The 17,268-nt window shown below is 32.3% G+C and overlaps 1 protein-coding gene across 8 annotated transcripts in view; it reads left to right on the forward strand.

Annotated features, from left to right (window-relative positions):
- Positions 1 to 17,268, forward strand: part of LOC130895660 (single-stranded DNA-binding protein 3) — a 73,175-nt gene that overhangs the window by 39,175 nt on the left and 16,732 nt on the right. For 6 of the 8 annotated variants that reach the window (XM_057803100.1, XM_057803118.1, XM_057803144.1 and 3 more), the window contains 2 exons: positions 3,306 to 3,496; positions 4,303 to 4,674. In XM_057803100.1, coding sequence (XP_057659083.1) covers positions 3,306 to 3,496; positions 4,303 to 4,674 — 563 coding nt within the window. Of the gene's footprint in view, positions 1 to 3,305; positions 3,497 to 4,302; positions 4,675 to 7,119; positions 9,115 to 17,268 lie in introns of those variants that run through there. The other 2 variants (XM_057803152.1, XM_057803126.1) reach the window with 2 other exon arrangements.

Below are 17,268 nucleotides of genomic sequence, written 5' to 3' on the forward strand. Positions count from 1 at the left end.
CTCTCAATCGTCAAGGCTAAATAAACAACGTCAAAGTCGGTAGCAAAAAATTTCACAGCAATAATTAATAAACCGACAACTCGTACAACGTTCTCACTCTTCGTACTGGCGTAAAGTAGCTTCCTATGGCACTCGATTTTCTTCTAGATTAAAAATTTCACTTAAAGGACACCCGTTGGCAAGGAGATGTTGAAACTAATGTACTAAATAAAGGCTGTTTTCTTTGAATATTGTCCGAGAGATCTTACGATTATCAAAGAGTTCCACGAAGCAGATGAAAATTGCATTGGACAAATGATGATTGACTTAATCATCACGACAATGCACCAGAGCATTTATCGAACCTTGTGCAGCAATATTTAACAAATCACCCTCTCCTACAGTCTTCCCACTCTGTACAGTGATGAAGAACATTTTTTTGTAGAAAATACAAAGAAAATATTTATAACTGTTATAAACTAAAGAATAAAATAACCTCTACTAGCTTTAAACGTTGTGGAATAAAACATTTTTTCGTAGAACCGTTGGTCCTTGTTTTCGAAATGGAATTCAGTTTCCACAATTACTGAATCAAATTCTTCCCTGAAACATTCTTTGGAGGTCAGTTATTGCTAACCTGATCTGAACTTAAGGATGATGCATATACAATTCGAGGTTAAAATTGTTCAGTTTGACCACATTTTCCATTAATTTGTTGAGCTTGGACCATTCTCTTATTACTTCTACATTTAAGAACTTTTTTTCTTAATTTTCATCGGTCGATTCCAATTGTACAATCCAATTTAGTATAATTAGTTTTGTCTTTCTCAGGGTAAGCAATCATAGAAAATCCATTTTAATCTTCGAATACGAAGATGACCGAGAAGACCTTGTAGAACGACCGTGACGGTACATTTGTCTTTCAGTAAAAACAAAATGGAAGACTGACTGAAAGAACGTGGTTATTAAATTATTAAATATTAAAAAAAACATTCTGAACACTTTTGAAATACGATGGCTGATCCAAACCACTTATTACATCATCCAAAAAGTCGTGTCATCGACACACAGATGGCACTGCCATTGCTAAATTCATTCAAGCTACTTTTATCATTTTCAAAACAATTTCGTGTGTTAATTTATCATTGCTTCTTGATGAATAATGTATAAGCTCTTCAATGGCTTTAAATATGTTTTCCAGACTCTGCTCTATCGAAAAGAACCATTTGATATTGGTTCGCTGAATTTAAACGTGGTCGTACAGACACCGATGATGGTTAACGTTCTGGTCGTCCAATTGAGGGGTTACTCCAGAAAACAAAAAAAAATCCAAAAATTTTTATAACCAATCGTAAATTGAAATTGCGTGAGATAGCTGAAGCCGAAAAGATATCAAAAGGCAGTGTGTTTACAATTATGCTTGATCATTTGACGATGAGAAAGCTTTTTCAAAGTAGGTGCCGCGTTTACTCATCGTCGATCAAAAAAACAAAGTGTTGATGATTCAGAGAAGTGTTTGAACATGTTTACATTAATAAATCAGATTATCTGCTTTGGTATGGGACGATGGATAGAATATGGTTCTATCACTTCACTCCGGAATCAAAACGATCATCATCTAAATGAACTGCAACCGGCTTCAGTATGTTGGGATGCGCATAGAATATTGTTCATCGACTATCTCCAAAAGTGAAAAACAATCATTAGCGATACTACATAGAGTTTTTGGATCGTTTAAATGTAAGAAAAAACAGCCTCATATGTCGAAAAAAAAACACTGATCTCAAAAACCACTCGCAGGTAAGAAATTCAGCTCAATTGAAGAAGCAATTGCTAATACTGAAGCCGATTTTGTGGCAAAACACAAATCCTTCTTCAAGCAAATCATCGAGAAGTTTAAGAAGCGTTGTAATGATAGTATTGCTCTTGAAGGAGATTACATTGACGAACAAAATCGATTTTTGACAAAAAAAAAATGTGTTTTTCTTAGTTAGTCACCGACTTATTGAGTCATATTGGAACTATATTTGCATAATAATCACCTGTAACAGTACCTGTGTGTTCCTGTTAGTGTAATAAAATCATGCCTTTAGTATCCTCAAATGAGATTTGCCATTTTTTCGGTGAGGATGAACCTCAATGTTTCAACTTCTTACAAAGCAATTTAGGTTATCATATTATAGTGATGGATCCATCGTTACCGATATTGCAAGAAAATTTTGTTTTGTGTATGTTATCTTGCAAAAAAAAGATTATGGACTCTTTCAGCTACTCAACGACTATCTACTATATTTAAAATTACGATACCACATTTTCACTTCGTCATATGATGTTGCAGATTCCCCCAATGTATCCACAGAAACTTTATGAATTTGCGTTATACTTCTTTAAACGCAAATATTTAATCATCCTGCGTTGCTCACACGATCCATTATGGTACTTAACAATGACTTTCCAATACGGGCTTCCATTGTAAATACAAATGTTTCAAACTTGTTAGTTGCATGTCTGAATCTAAACACTCTAGGTTAATATTCGACGTGATAATATATAATAGTTTTTTTGGGACAGGGAAGGAACTCTCTGGGTCAGCTATGGTATAACAATTTTCAAAAGTGAATGTTGATAATATAAATAGAATTATCATCTTTCATTTGTACACATTAAAAAAATAAATTATGTAAATCTGCATCTCTATCCTGATCGCAAGAAATATATTTATAATGTAAAACTAATGGGTGTTACTTATTCCAACAGTTCTAACTGTACTCACTAAAATCCAAAAAATTTTGTTCCAATATCCATATAATTAGCAACAAAACTGGATGAAATCTATGATAGCTAAGATCGTGAATAATCAAAATCACAATAAATTTCTTTTTTTTATATGAAAGATCGATCCTTTAAATATAAACCTCTACATTCTAAAATTTGTAAACAGTTATTTATTATCAACAATAACCTTACTCCATTTGAATTTAAAAGTTTATAAATATTGCTTTAATTTGTTAAGCCTGTTATTTTCATTGTCGGTGTATTGGTGTATTTCGCTTCGGTTGTTAAAGGTTTCCAAAAATTATCAAAACGCAATAACTGGAAACTCTTATTTAGTTAAGAATAAAACTCTATATGTAACCTATAATTAATTTTTGGATACACAATTAGAATTATACTGTTTTTTAACACTATGCTTGTCACTTTCACGCAATAAATGTTTACAATATGTCGTGGAAAGTAAATTTTTCATTTCTGTAGTCCTGGGCATGTGTGTTTGTGACATTATCAATCACTTGTTTTATGGAATATTAATTATTTGTTGTATTTAGGTCCTCCAACAGCAATGAATCGAATGAATCCACCAAGGGGGCCTTCTATGGGTCCATTGGGGCCAGGTACTTATGGTCCAGGATTACGAGGACCACCCCCTAATAGCAGTCTGGGTCCTGGAGGTCCTATGCCACCTATGACTATGACAGGACCAGGAGGGAGGCCTCAGTGGCAACCCAATACATCAACAGTAAGTTCATTATTTATTTTCTTTATCCATGTTTTTACTATAGTTTATTCAATTTAATTCCTCAAGGTTACCAAGTACGTCAATTTGAGTTTAACCATTAAAAATATTTAAGATTTAATATTCAAAACTTAACTAGTGACATATATCAAACGCTCCTTATAAATTGCAGTGCGCCGGAACTGCATATTGTTTAAATAGTTGAAACAGAAATTTTCCAATAATGCACCAACATCAAAGATAGGTATTCGTAAAATTTTATTAAATATAGTTATATTACTATCAATAAATTGTAATATTTGTTAGGTTTGTTTCAACTCAATTAGTAAACTTCTAATACTCCTACAAACGCCCACACCTGTATTTCTGAAAATAATCAGCTTCCTAGGATACAATAATTTTTTTCTATTTAAATTGCGTTAATCTTTACCAAAACCGAGGGAATTTGAAATATAGCCATAAAATAATTCATATCAGCATAGCTTATTTTTGGACAAAAAAAATGAAATCTAAAAAGTGTATGCAAACGATTTATGAAGAATAACTAAGGAAATTAGACCTTATAATGGTTTTACTCTATGTCGTTAATAACCTGAAATGTATTAAATTATTAATGTTATTAATTAAAAAATAATAGTGTTGCTCATAACATTTTTTTATCTAAATTATTTTATATAGTCCATATTTGAAGATTCACCTGTAATAGATAGAAATGGAAATATAAGTTTTACATATAACTTCTGAACGAGCTCTGTTTTTTTGTTGAATGGAAATAGATTTTTAATTTTTGAATTGAATTAATTTTTCAGCCCATGAATTATTCCTCTTCATCGCCGGGTAATTATGGAGGTCCCCCGGGATCTGCAGGACCCGCCGGTCCTGGTACTCCAATAATGCCCAGTCCCCAAGACTCGAGCAATTCGGGTGGGGAAAATATGTACACATTAATGAAACCAGCAGTAGGAGGTAATATGCCAGGAGACTTTCAGATGGGGGGAGGACCAGATGGTTCAGGGCCTATGGGACCGATGGGACCCAATTCAATGGGTCCAGTATTAAATGGTGATGGTATGGATGGTATGAAAAATTCACCTGCGAATGGAGGTCCCGGAACGCCGAGAGAGGATAGTGGTAGTGGAATGGGGGAGTACAATATAGGCTTTGGCGGTCCGGGTGAAAATGTAAGTAATGAAAGGTGATTGGTGCTTATGCTTACAGGAGTCCCACTTAAATTCATGGTGAATGTATTACAAAAATATTTTTTATGGTTCGAATACAACTTATTTTGTTTCTAACTCGTGGGTCATAAATAAATATACATTTATTTATATGTCTAGTGGAATTACATTAACGTTGGTCATAATTTGAATAAGTATTTCATCTTTAGTCTGAAAAACCTGAAAATGAAATTAGTCAGCTACTTTATCAATACCGAAAAACAATAGAATCATTAATTACGGAGGGATTATTTATAATATACTAATTATAATTTCAAATATTGGTTATGGTTTATTTTCTGCATCTTTGCTGTATTTGGTATTTTACAAAATTTCTAAAGTAAAGTAACAGCTCTTCAGAATTTTATTCGCGTGATTTAATCTACTTTTATTGATACGAAACTGCCACTATTTTTGGTCCTAAAATAAATAACAACTTATTTGATAAATGTATCCCTATTTCCTCTTCCAATGACTGATAGCTTTTTCCTATTCAGTATATAGAAGACGCTCCTCTTCTGCAATTTTCAATTCCAATTAGTGTTACGCTATGTAATCTGTCTGTACCCAGAGTGAAGCTCGCTACGATAGTGGCCGACATAAAACTGTAATACCGCGCTCATGAGACATTTCATTAACAACATATTCAGTGTAATTGACTTGATATAGCCACATAATTGCCGTTAACTCTGCCTAGACACTTGCAAAAAAGACTTAAACCTCTGCGTTCATGTCATGATAGTCGCAATTTCGAAGGATACGAATATTATGGTACTTTCCTCCAGAAATTAACTCTCAATTCCAATATGATTGTTTCCATTAAGCCACTGTCCTCTCAATATGACTGTTGGTACTTGGAAATGTGTCAATAAATCTTCATGAACAACTTTCCGACTGCTTGTGATGGTTATGTCAACCCATACTTGTTCAACCTTTTGTCCAGCGTTTACCCATGCCTCGTCCAATCCTACTAAAAACACTCAGTAATTATTAATGTATTACAAGAATATTTTGTATACCTGTGTCTTAGGGTTAGACAAGTAATCGATCAAAACTTGAGAAAAATCCAACTGTAGAAGAAAAAAAAGAAAACATTAATGTGTTGGACCTTCACAATGTCTTATGCGCTTAGACACACAAAGGCATACTTTTAATAAGGTGGTCGATTTCTTCTGAAAATATCTCATGCCAAGCAATACAGTTCCAAACAGCAATGATAAAATGTCAGTTTTTTACAAATAAATCATAATCAACTCACAATCAATTGTTGAATAATTAGATATAGGTACAATATCATTGTTTTGACAAAATATCTCTAGAACTAACAATTTTAGGTATAGGAAATGCTTGATCAAAGATGAAGTATGTTGATAGTACTTTTCGATATTCATTTGAAAAAATGGAGATTTTAATTCGCCCTGTATCAGATTCAATGGATATTAACGAAATAAATAATTATCCATAATTTTTACTACCATTTGAATGTCTTTACCGCAACAGATCTTTATTTTTCCATATTGTACAGGGTATTGAACTAATAAACATGCATAATTGGTTATAACATTTGTTTACCCCGAAGAACAAATCACAACCCTTCATTATTGTTATGGGAAAATCAAGCTGATTCCAAGTATGCAATAGGATATAATGCGTTTCTTTTAAAAAAATGTTACTTTGATATGGCACAGCATTCTGGAACACCATGTAAGAAAAATTTAAAAGGTGAAGATTGATGATCACTATAATACTTCAAATTTTGGAATTGGTATCTCAAAAGACATGCAACTTAAAAAATATTAAAGCTAGACAACGTAAATTTCGCGTAGTTACTTTTTTTGTAAGAACAGAATACAAAAATAATTTTATATATATGGTTCAAAAACTGATGGTTTCATATCTTTATAGAAAATTTTTCTAATAAAATTTATTAATCTGTTTTCTATGTTAGTATAGTTGTTCTGCTTAGCAATGGTAAAGTTAGAAATTACATAGACGCATAGACGTCTTTGATCACAGTAATTATTTTGCTTTCTTTATTAACCTTCCATTAGACGCGTTGCATCTGTGAGGTGCACGCCCTCATATAATCATGTGTTGAATACAAATGAGTGAGAGTGGTGGGACGAGCTTTTCGCGATACTCCTAACTTTCTACGGTCTATCGAACAGTGATTCAGTTGCAACTATATGATAGATACATTTTTGTCAGTGAACGAAAAACAGATGACCGCGACAATCGACGTAAGTTTTTTATTTTTATCATATACTAATTTTGCGTTTCATAATTTTATTGTTTGTAACTCCTGAAATCGCCTGTCAATTTTTAATTGTCAAAATTTGTTATTTATACCAAAAACTTCCGTCACCTGGGAGGTGCGTGCGACTATTAATTGTTATAATTTTGTTTTAGACTCGACATGAATTCCAAGAAAGAGTTTTTTAATTTGGAAAATGAAAATGATATCGCAAAGATTCATCAGATACTCTTTGATAGTGAATCAGAGGACAACCACGACGAGTTTACGGAATCAGACGGGTCTGATATTGAAGAGGAAGACCAGATTGAGGAAAGAGAAGAAAATTCAGATACTGACCAAAGTGATGCAGAATGTGACTTTGAAGACACAATGATAATTACATAGCAAGTCGGCGAAAAAAAGGGCAAAGTAATTGACTCCATGGCTTGGAGAAAAATACCGTTTTCCACAAGACAAAAGTTGGGGAAACAAAATCCATTAGTTCATCTTCCAAGAGTAATAGGTGCCGCCAAACATGCAAAAACAATTATTAATACCTGGCATTGCCTAATTAATGATGCAATATTGAATCAAATAGTTGAGTGCACCAATCAATGCATAAAACTTATAGCACCGGAATATGCTAGGAGTCGAGATGCCCGTTAGATAGACCTAATTGAGATCAAGGCTATTATTGGTTTATTATATTTATCAGGTGTGTACAGAAATTCCCGATTGAAGCTTGAGGATTTATGGGGATCGAATGGGGATGGTATTGAGATTTTTAGGATAACAATGAGCTTATCCCGATTTAGATTTATAATGAGATGCCTTAGATTCGACCACAAACAAACTAGAGTAGAACGAAAACAGCTCGATAGGCTTTGCCCTGTAAGAGAGATATTCGAGAAATTTAATTAAAATTGTAGAAAGTCCTATTCCATTGGTGAGAATGTTGTAATAGATGAAAAGTTAAAAGCCTTTCGTGGCAAATGCATATTTCGCCAATGTCTGCCATCCAAACTTGCAAAATACGAATTAAAGATTTTTGTGTTAATTGACTCACGAATATTTTATACATCCAATATGGATATATATGCGGGTGCACAGCTACAAGGACCATTTGCACTGAGTAATAAAACAACAGATGTTGTAAAACGACTAATTTCACGATTATCAATACAGGTCGTAATGTCACCACTGATAATTGGTTTAGTGACGTTTCTTTGCTAAAAGATTTAGCAAATACTAAATTATCTTTTCTGAGTATATAAAAAAAAAAATTAAATGGCAAATTCCTCCAGATTTGAAAAGTTTGAAGTATCGCGAAGAAAAGTCTAGCATTTTGCTTTTAGACAGGAGGGTACAATGGTCTCTTATATTCCCAAGAAAGGGAAAAATGTCATTTTAATTCCTAGCCTTCATTTCGACGCTTCAATTGATGATAAAAAACACGAAATTATAACATTTTACAACCAGACTAAAGGCGGCGTGGACACTGTTGAAAAGCTATATGCATCGTAGAATGTTTCTAGAGGTACCTGACGATGGCCAATGATGATCTTCTCTATGTTAAACGTTGCTGGAATAAACGCACAAATCATATTTACAGGAAATGGCGGTGTTCTAAAGCATCGACGATTGTTTTTACGCCAGCTTGCAAAAGATCTAGTGCATGAACATATGGTTCGGCTTACCTCAAATAATCAACTTCCTCAATCTCTGCGTACCGGACTAGAAGTCACATTTCTTCCGAAAGAATCTCCCTCTACATCCGAGGTTCCTGAAAATGTCGAAAATAGCAGGAAAAGAAAATTAGCCCGTGCCAAAAGAACAAGCAAAGAAAAAACACTAAGTATTGCTGTAGAAAATGTGGTACATACCTATGTCTAGGGCATGTTGTCATTACGTGCATCTCCTGCTACGTATCGATGAGTAAAGTAAATTTTGAAAATGAGGACAGTCTTTAAAATGTTAAACATTTTAAAAGATATTTTTATTTTATTTGTTCTTAATGTGATTGATTTTTTTACTTTGAATTTAACTTTATTTTGAAATCAATGAATTAGTGCATTTAGTTTATCTTAAAAGTAAAATATGATTTCTTCCTCTTTTTAGTGTAACTGGTTTGTATTTTAAATTTATCAATAAATACATTTGTATTGCAATTCATACTTGTGCTTTCGACTTACAATCTATAGAAAATATACATTTAAGATTATATAACACAACTTTGCACCTGACAGGTGATGCGCGACAATCCACGTTCTAAAATGGGGCGCGTCTATTGGAAGGTTAAAATAAGAATTATATACTGTGCGATCTTGTTAATATTATCAAATTTAATAACTTTCCGTCTTCGTAAATGTGTTCGTGGTAGTTGAACCTCGCCATGTAATTTTAGACGTACGATTTTATAAATAATGGGCGATAGTAGTAATTCCTGTAATATTTTCACAACGACTTAATTCCTTTGCCTATGAAATTTTTTTCTGATATTCAACAGCTTTTGTATTGAACTTCTTAATTGCGATCACATTTTAATGTATTTTCATAGTCACTGCTAACAGGGACTTGGAGTTCCATCTTTATTGGATATGTCCTGCGAAATATTTGTATTTACTGTTATAATCACGCTGTTAATATTAGTATTTACCTCCTTATTTTTCACAATGACAAAATTAAAATATAATTATATCAACGAACATACCACAGTATAATCATGAACAAAACAGTACCTATCTCTTTTACTTTACAACACACTAATAGTCGCGATCACTCTGTCGTTGGCGATTGAATTGTAATTTTTTTATGACCAAGTGATGTAGCGAACTAATTTCATTTGTAATTTGTTACGAAACTTTATATATATTCTTTTCGATCTTGTTAAGAATCACTTTTAAGTCTCTTAACTACTTGAATAGAATTGGGCCAAATTTTAAAATATAATTCTGATGGTTACAAAAACAACAATTCCATCGAATATTGTAGTATGATTCATGTAGGCAAGAATACTGAATGCTATAGTAAAAATGTATTAATAAAACCACTGTTTTTCTGCGTAGAAAAACTTGTGAAAATGATAACTCGTAATAGTTTTCAAGAATATATAAATAATGGTTATTAAAAATGAAAACACCCATTTTTAATGCCTGATTGATTTTGCGAGGGACACGTTAATCTATTATTCTCTGCAGTGTAATTCCACTCTAAAATGCTGATATAATTGAGAAAACGTTTATATACAAACCAGGGTTCCTAAAAATTAAAAAAATCAAACGTAAGTAAAAAGAATTGAAAATATGCGTCACAATTCTGTTATAATGTTATGTTCATCTTTTGGGATGTTAAGGTTTTCAAAGGTGTCCAAAAACTCAATTTATGACACATTTTAGTTATAATGTTGATTGAATAACCGCAAATATTCAAAATATGAAAAAGTTATTTTATGTTAAATATATTTCTATTTACAAACTAAAATTTAAGAAACCAATTTCCAAATTCCATTGTGTCTATTATACACAAGTTAAATTGAATCTTTCGACTTGTGACCAATTCATCAACAGTGTAGAGAAAAAACTAGGTTCATTCGTATTATTCTGAACTATAACTTTTGTTCTCGTATTCTTATTTGTGTAAACATTTTCATTTTATAGTCTTGTCTGTTTTATAATGTCCCTATTTCTTTGGACTTTTATCATAAAATTAATTACTTCAAATTACATTCCAATTTCAATTAACTACGTTTCCATACAAGTATGAAGCTTTTGGTTACAAAGAAGTTTTAGATCATGAATAATTTGAAATTATTTTGTAATATGGGTTTCAATTTGATAGGACAGTTTTTGGGCACTTTTTGTTTGAGACAAGTAGTAATTTTGGGAATTAGTTCTAATGCATTAGATATCTATCCACATTAACCTAGTGCTTCAATCATATTGTTATTTACATTGCAAATGTCATTGCAATATTAAAATGCGAGTTTTCATTTTAGGGTACATTAACATTGATAGTAATTTTGTACAGGTTTTTTGGTAGTTAGTCATTTTTGTAATAAAACTTTGTAACAGCTGTGAAAAATTCTTTATCTCGTTAGATAGATCCAAGTAATGACATCATATATTCAAAAAAAATCAGTATTGTCCGGTACGACGCGATTCAGCTTCTGCATCTACATTGACCGTACACATATCATATCCATGTGAAAATGTTTCGCTCCTAAATCTACTGCATCGACTACTATATTGTCGGACAAATAAGAAATGTTACATTAAAAACAGGCTTAATTGATTATTATACAATATCCAACCAAACTATAATGTTCTTTATTTGATATTGTACAATGACACACTGAAGTACTATCGAAATCTGACTGTGCTGGCTTCAAATTCACATAATCTGACACGTTCTACCTCAGCGTTCTTTCTTTCTAACAATTCTTGATTGAAACGTTCGTTGCTTCAACCAATATGCCCTCTATCATAAATGCTTACATTTAAAATAAGTAGTACAATATTTTATGGTGCTGAAACGCTTTGAGTTGTGTATCAAGTTATATGAATAAACCTTTACATTTCTATCTGGAGAGGGTAATGAAATGTGAAATTTCAATAATAAATCAAAGGGAGTGAACAAATAGGTATTCAAGTTCTAAACACCTCGAATTGATTCTAAACTAGTCACTTCAATTTGCATGTATCTCAAAGACAAGTTTGGTGAATGAAAGTAATTTTATTATATTATATATTAATTCTTCTTCTTCTCATGCCGTCTTCTCATGTCATCTTCTCATTGAAGGTTGCCGACCACGTTTTTAAATGCGTGTCTGTTCCTAGCAACATGAAACAATTATCCGACGCTGGGATTTGTCAATTCAGTCATGTTATGGAGCCAGAATTCTTTTTCCTGCCGATGCCTTTCCTTCCCTCTACTCTGCCCTACATTATGTTCTGTAGCAGTAGGTATTTGTCGTTACATAAGATGTGTCCTATGTAAGATGTTTTTCTTATCTTAATAATTGTCAACAGCTTTATTTTACGACCAATGCGTCTTAATTCTTCGCTCGCCCTTTGTCAGTCCAGGGTATCTTCAGGATACGTCTATAGAGTCACATCTCAAATGTTTCACGTTTTTTGATCATTTGAGCTTTTAAGGTCCAAGTTTACACACCGTACAGCAGTACTGACCACACATAACATTCCATGAATCCTCTTATGACGTGGAGGTTTAGATTTCCGTTTGCAAACATTGAGGAGCATTTGACAAATGCTTTTCGAGCCATTTCAATTCTCATCTTGATTTCTTCGTTTGGATCCATTTGAGCGTTTATGACTGAACCAAGACACTTGTATTTTTGCACCCATTCTATTTGTTTTCCATTCATTGTGAGAATAGGGTTAATATTAATATTTTGGTTTTTACTTATGAATTTAGCTTTTTCAATATTTATGGGTCCTACATTTTCACATTCTCGGTTGATTCTCTCTAAATGGATTTGAAGATCTTCTTCACTCTCAGCCAGTATAGAACTAATGGGCGAAACTTAAATTGTTGAGTAATGTTCCTCCGATGTCCACGTCTATTGTGATGGAGCTTTGTAAAAGTTTATTGGATAGCGGGCGTACAATATATGTAGATAATTACTACACAAGCCTTGAACTTGCTCGTAAGTTATTAGATAGGCAAACTCATTTAGTCGGAACCCTAAGAAGAAACCGAAAAGGAAATCCGAAACAAATTGTCCAAGGAAAGTGACTCTGCAGTGGTAATAATAAAATGATGTGATAAATGTTCTGATGTTGACAACTAAGCATAGCAACAATATGGTCTTAGTAAGATCACGCAAAAACCCGAAGCCATCAAAGACTACAATGAGAATAAGAATTTCATCGATCTATCCGACCAAATAAATGCATATGCTTCTTGTCTTAGACGCAGTATCAAATGGTACCGTAAACTGGCCATCGAAATTCTCTTGGACTCAATAATCGTAAATGCATTTATTTTGTACAAACGAGTTACAGGCAAAAATATTAGTATAACAGAGTTTAGGGAAGAAATTGCTAAAGATTTGCTTCAAATTACACCAAAGGAAAAGCCCTCACCAACAGAAAGACATTTTATTGAAGAAGTAGGTACAAGTAATCGTCGTAGATGTGTAGTTTGTTACAAAAACTTATCTGAACTGCATGGTAGAAAATATATAACTTCAAAGGCTCCTCCGTCTCGTTATAAGTGTGATCAGTGTGATAAGTTTTATTGCATACCTTGTTTCACTTCTGCCCATACTTGTATATTATGAATGGATTTACACTCTCACAAAGTAAAATATTATTGTTACAAAAAATTGAAAAAAACCAATAAAAACCAATAAAAACGCATATATTCAATACCAGATATAATATTATGTATTTTAACCTTTGAGGCCAGGCCAATAATTTTTTTTTCTTCAGTGGGCCGTATAATTTTATCCTTCATAAGATTTCTATAATATTGCGATGCAAACTTGAGCAGCGCGGCCTCAAATGAAATACTACGTGCGAAGCATATGTGAGTGGCCCGGCTCATATTGTTAAGGGCCATGCGAGTCACACGGGCATCACATGGCGGTCAACGTGTTAACACAATATAGACAATACTAAGAAAATTTACTTGCAATGTTAGTAATAATGAATTATTCATGAACCCTATCTCCATAATTAAGGTATCGAAAGGAGTAAAACCATAGAGGTTTCTCACCGCCGAAAAAGTTCAAGTTGCAACCTTCAGAGCGATGGTCATGCTAACCGTATCTTGTGATGCTGAAGGCGTAATTTTAGTAAATTATGTGCAAAGCTCTTAAGGTTTCAATTTTTTTTTAATTCAATCACACAGTTGATATACTTTATTTATTGCAATCTAAATTTTCATTTCATCTTACAATCTTAACCGTAGTTCATCAAATGTCAATATGGCTTTTCATTTTTGTTCTATGTTTCCTTTCTCATCCTCTCTGTATTCTCTTGATTCTTCTCGAATGTCATGGATTCATATTAGGTACATCATTTTCCATTCTGGTGACATATCCAACTCATTTCAACTGTTACCTCTATATCTGAATTAAGATTGTTTTTACTTGCATCTTCAGTAATTCCATAAGCAGTAGTTCTTTTTTTTGTGTTTGATAAAATTTCGGATTTAAAGTAATACAGGAATAAAACGTTGCTATTCTAGGATTTCTAAGAGTAGTAGCGTATATATCCGTAACTATAACAAACTAATGAAGAACTCAAATCTACATTTTGCTATAACTATTCTTGGACGTCAGGGTTTGATGACATTTTATGAAACATATCACTTTGTGCGGCATTACCCGAGCTTTTGATAGTTTTCATAGAGATAATATATCTGAATTTATCTGAATAATATGGACAATCTACAGAGTTTTAGATATGTCTTATTTTTATGACCAATTACCCATTTGTAGATTCCTTTTCTATTTTAGCATATGTTGGTTATGTTAGGTGATATATTCTTTGTCGTATTAGGAAGTAGACTATGCTACATCTGCCCACATCTTTTTTTCAAGCTAAATTAGATTAATCCATATTTATCTCACTATTTACACCACCACACTACACATTCGTTAGGTAAACTAAAACTTACTTAACTTAACCTACAGTATGGTGTAAATGAAAGAAATAAATTCGTTATATCGTAAGCCGGCGACTTTAAGGAAAAATCCCGAAACCAGTCGATTTTTATTTTGGACGTCATCTAAGCGATCGAGATGAAGCCATTGTTAAAATTTTTAAATGGAAATATGGATGTTGTAATACATTATTTGAAAGGTCTTTTAAACACTCATTCAACTATATCAATATGTCTGAATAATTGATATTTGTATTTGTTTAAAAAACGAATAAATTTTTATTATTACAATAAATAGTATCATATTTATATTGTGGATGGCCAAGGGTCGTTGAAGACATAGGCTTTCAGATAGTCCCGTCATGCCCAATAAATTGTGTTATTCATTAAATACAACGAAACATAAATTAGGTGCTCGAATTGTTTATCTATCTAAAATACAATGAGAAAGACTTGCCGCGAACTCTGCTCGAACCTTCTCTATAACTTCCGTTAGTTAGTTGTGCAACTTCAATATGTAACCTTTCTTTGAGTTCAATGATATTTTGTGTTCTATTTTGGTACACTTTACTCTGCAAGTATCCTCTTAAAAAGAAATTAAAAGGAGTCAAATCATGTGACCTAGGCGGTCATTCTATTGTTTGCTCACCGACCTATCCACCGATTTGAAAAGAAGTTGTGCATAGTTTGGAGTCGCTGCAATCATAAATCATTTTTCTTTGAAAACAACCGGATCAATTCTGAGAGCAAGAAATTTCGAAGAAATTCTAAATATCGAGGACCTGTTAAGGTTTCTTGGAACTTAGATGATCCAACAAGTCTATTATCTATTATTCCCGCCCAAACATTAACTTTCACTGGGTATTGAGTACGGTATTCTGGAGCCAGTGTGGATTTTCCGTAGGCCTCTACCGATAAGTTTGACAATTGACATGACCGTTTAGTAGAAATGTAGCTTAATCAGAAAAAGAATCTTTTTGAAAAACATCGAATATCAGTCATTATATTCCATAATAATTTCACAAAATTCAAATCGTCTATCAAAATCATTTTCCACTAGTTTTTGTCCTAACTTAACTTTATAGGGATGCTACTTCTCCTTTAGCTTTCTAAGAACTATTAAATGGTCCATGTATTTGTGTAATGCTATTTGCTGTGAACTGTTATTAGAATTATGGATTATTTGCTAACAGAACATCTAGATTGTTGTTTTCTGATATTAGTTTTTCACTACCTTTAGGTTCTTAGGCATGATCCCTTTCTCTGGATTTTTTCTCAATTTTGCTTACAGTGGATTGTAGAATTGGTTCTTTCTGCGTACGTGTTTTTATCTTCACAAACCATTATTATTGGGATTTAATTCTTTGCGTTTCAGTCAGCTTCATGTTGATAGATACAAATACTTTTTGAATTCGTCTACTACAATAATACTATTAATCACTTGACAGAAAGTCAAGTTTGTCCAAGTATCAATATTGATGTTATTAAGGTAATTACATTTTTAAAAAAAGGTAAAAAATAGGTAGATAAGACATTTCATTACCAGAGACGGACTTTACAAAATTTATTTTTCTGTTAATAAATACATCTTACCAAGACTTAATACATTTTATTAATAAATCTGTTGTAATTTCATCAATAATATTTGTGACAAATTGCAAATCAATTACTGTAAATTTGATATGGTTAAATGAGTATTTAAAAAACCTTTCAAATAATATATTACAACCCCACATTTCCATTGAAAAATCACGTTCATCTAGATGACGTCAAAAATAAAATGGTATCCTTAAGAATAGCCCGTATAAAAATAAAAATCGACGGGTTTCAGGATTTTCCCATAAAGTCGCTAGTTTACAACATAACGAATTTATTAATTTCATTTGCACCATATTGTATATTAAGAAAGTTTTAGCTTACCTCTTTTTTAAATGTACCAAATCAACTAAAATTAAAATATTATTTTTGTTTCCAATACTATGCAGTACTTCCAGAGAATATGTCCATCAAATAAGTTTCACAAACATGGAGTAAATTGTAGATATTTCAACTATACAAAATAAATGAAATGCTGGATGGAATTACAAAAAATTATAAACCTCATCTACAAAATTCCAAGAATTACACAGTGAATTGATTCTTTACCTCCCCTTTTCTCCATATTAGGCACCAACAAATATCGGCTGTTAATAGATCAAAAAAGTTCTCGCAGAAAACTACTTGGCATGAATGGAGAAAATGGAGGCTAAAACAAGCCCATATTTTGAGCCAACAAATAAATTGTTTGCTAGCAAAGGTATCGAAATGCTAAAATAATTGTACCTCTGTGACACTTGCATGAATAAAATTGAATTTTATCAAAAAAGTTTCATTCTTCTTATTAGATAACTTATATGTTGAGTTATACACACTCATTCATTTTTTTTTCATTTTAAACGCTTTAGTTATAATTCTTGATCTGGACACAAAGTGAATGTTCCAATTAATTTTTCTGATACATAATGTATATTGTATAATTGCTTAATACTCATCTCAAAATACAGTGATTGAATAATTTTAAACTAATACCGATCTATTTGCTCTAATCTAGTTTAAAATTTGAAAAAAGATTGGCCCTTTTCTCAAGTATTACATTTGAGAGACAGTAATTATTTTAAACATGCACCAAAACCTGAATTTTTTTCAAACTGATA

The sequence above is a fragment of the Diorhabda carinulata genome, chromosome 1, assembly GCF_026250575.1.
Source record: "Diorhabda carinulata isolate Delta chromosome 1, icDioCari1.1, whole genome shotgun sequence".
In the NCBI taxonomy this organism is placed as follows: Eukaryota; Metazoa; Arthropoda; class Insecta; order Coleoptera; family Chrysomelidae; genus Diorhabda; species Diorhabda carinulata.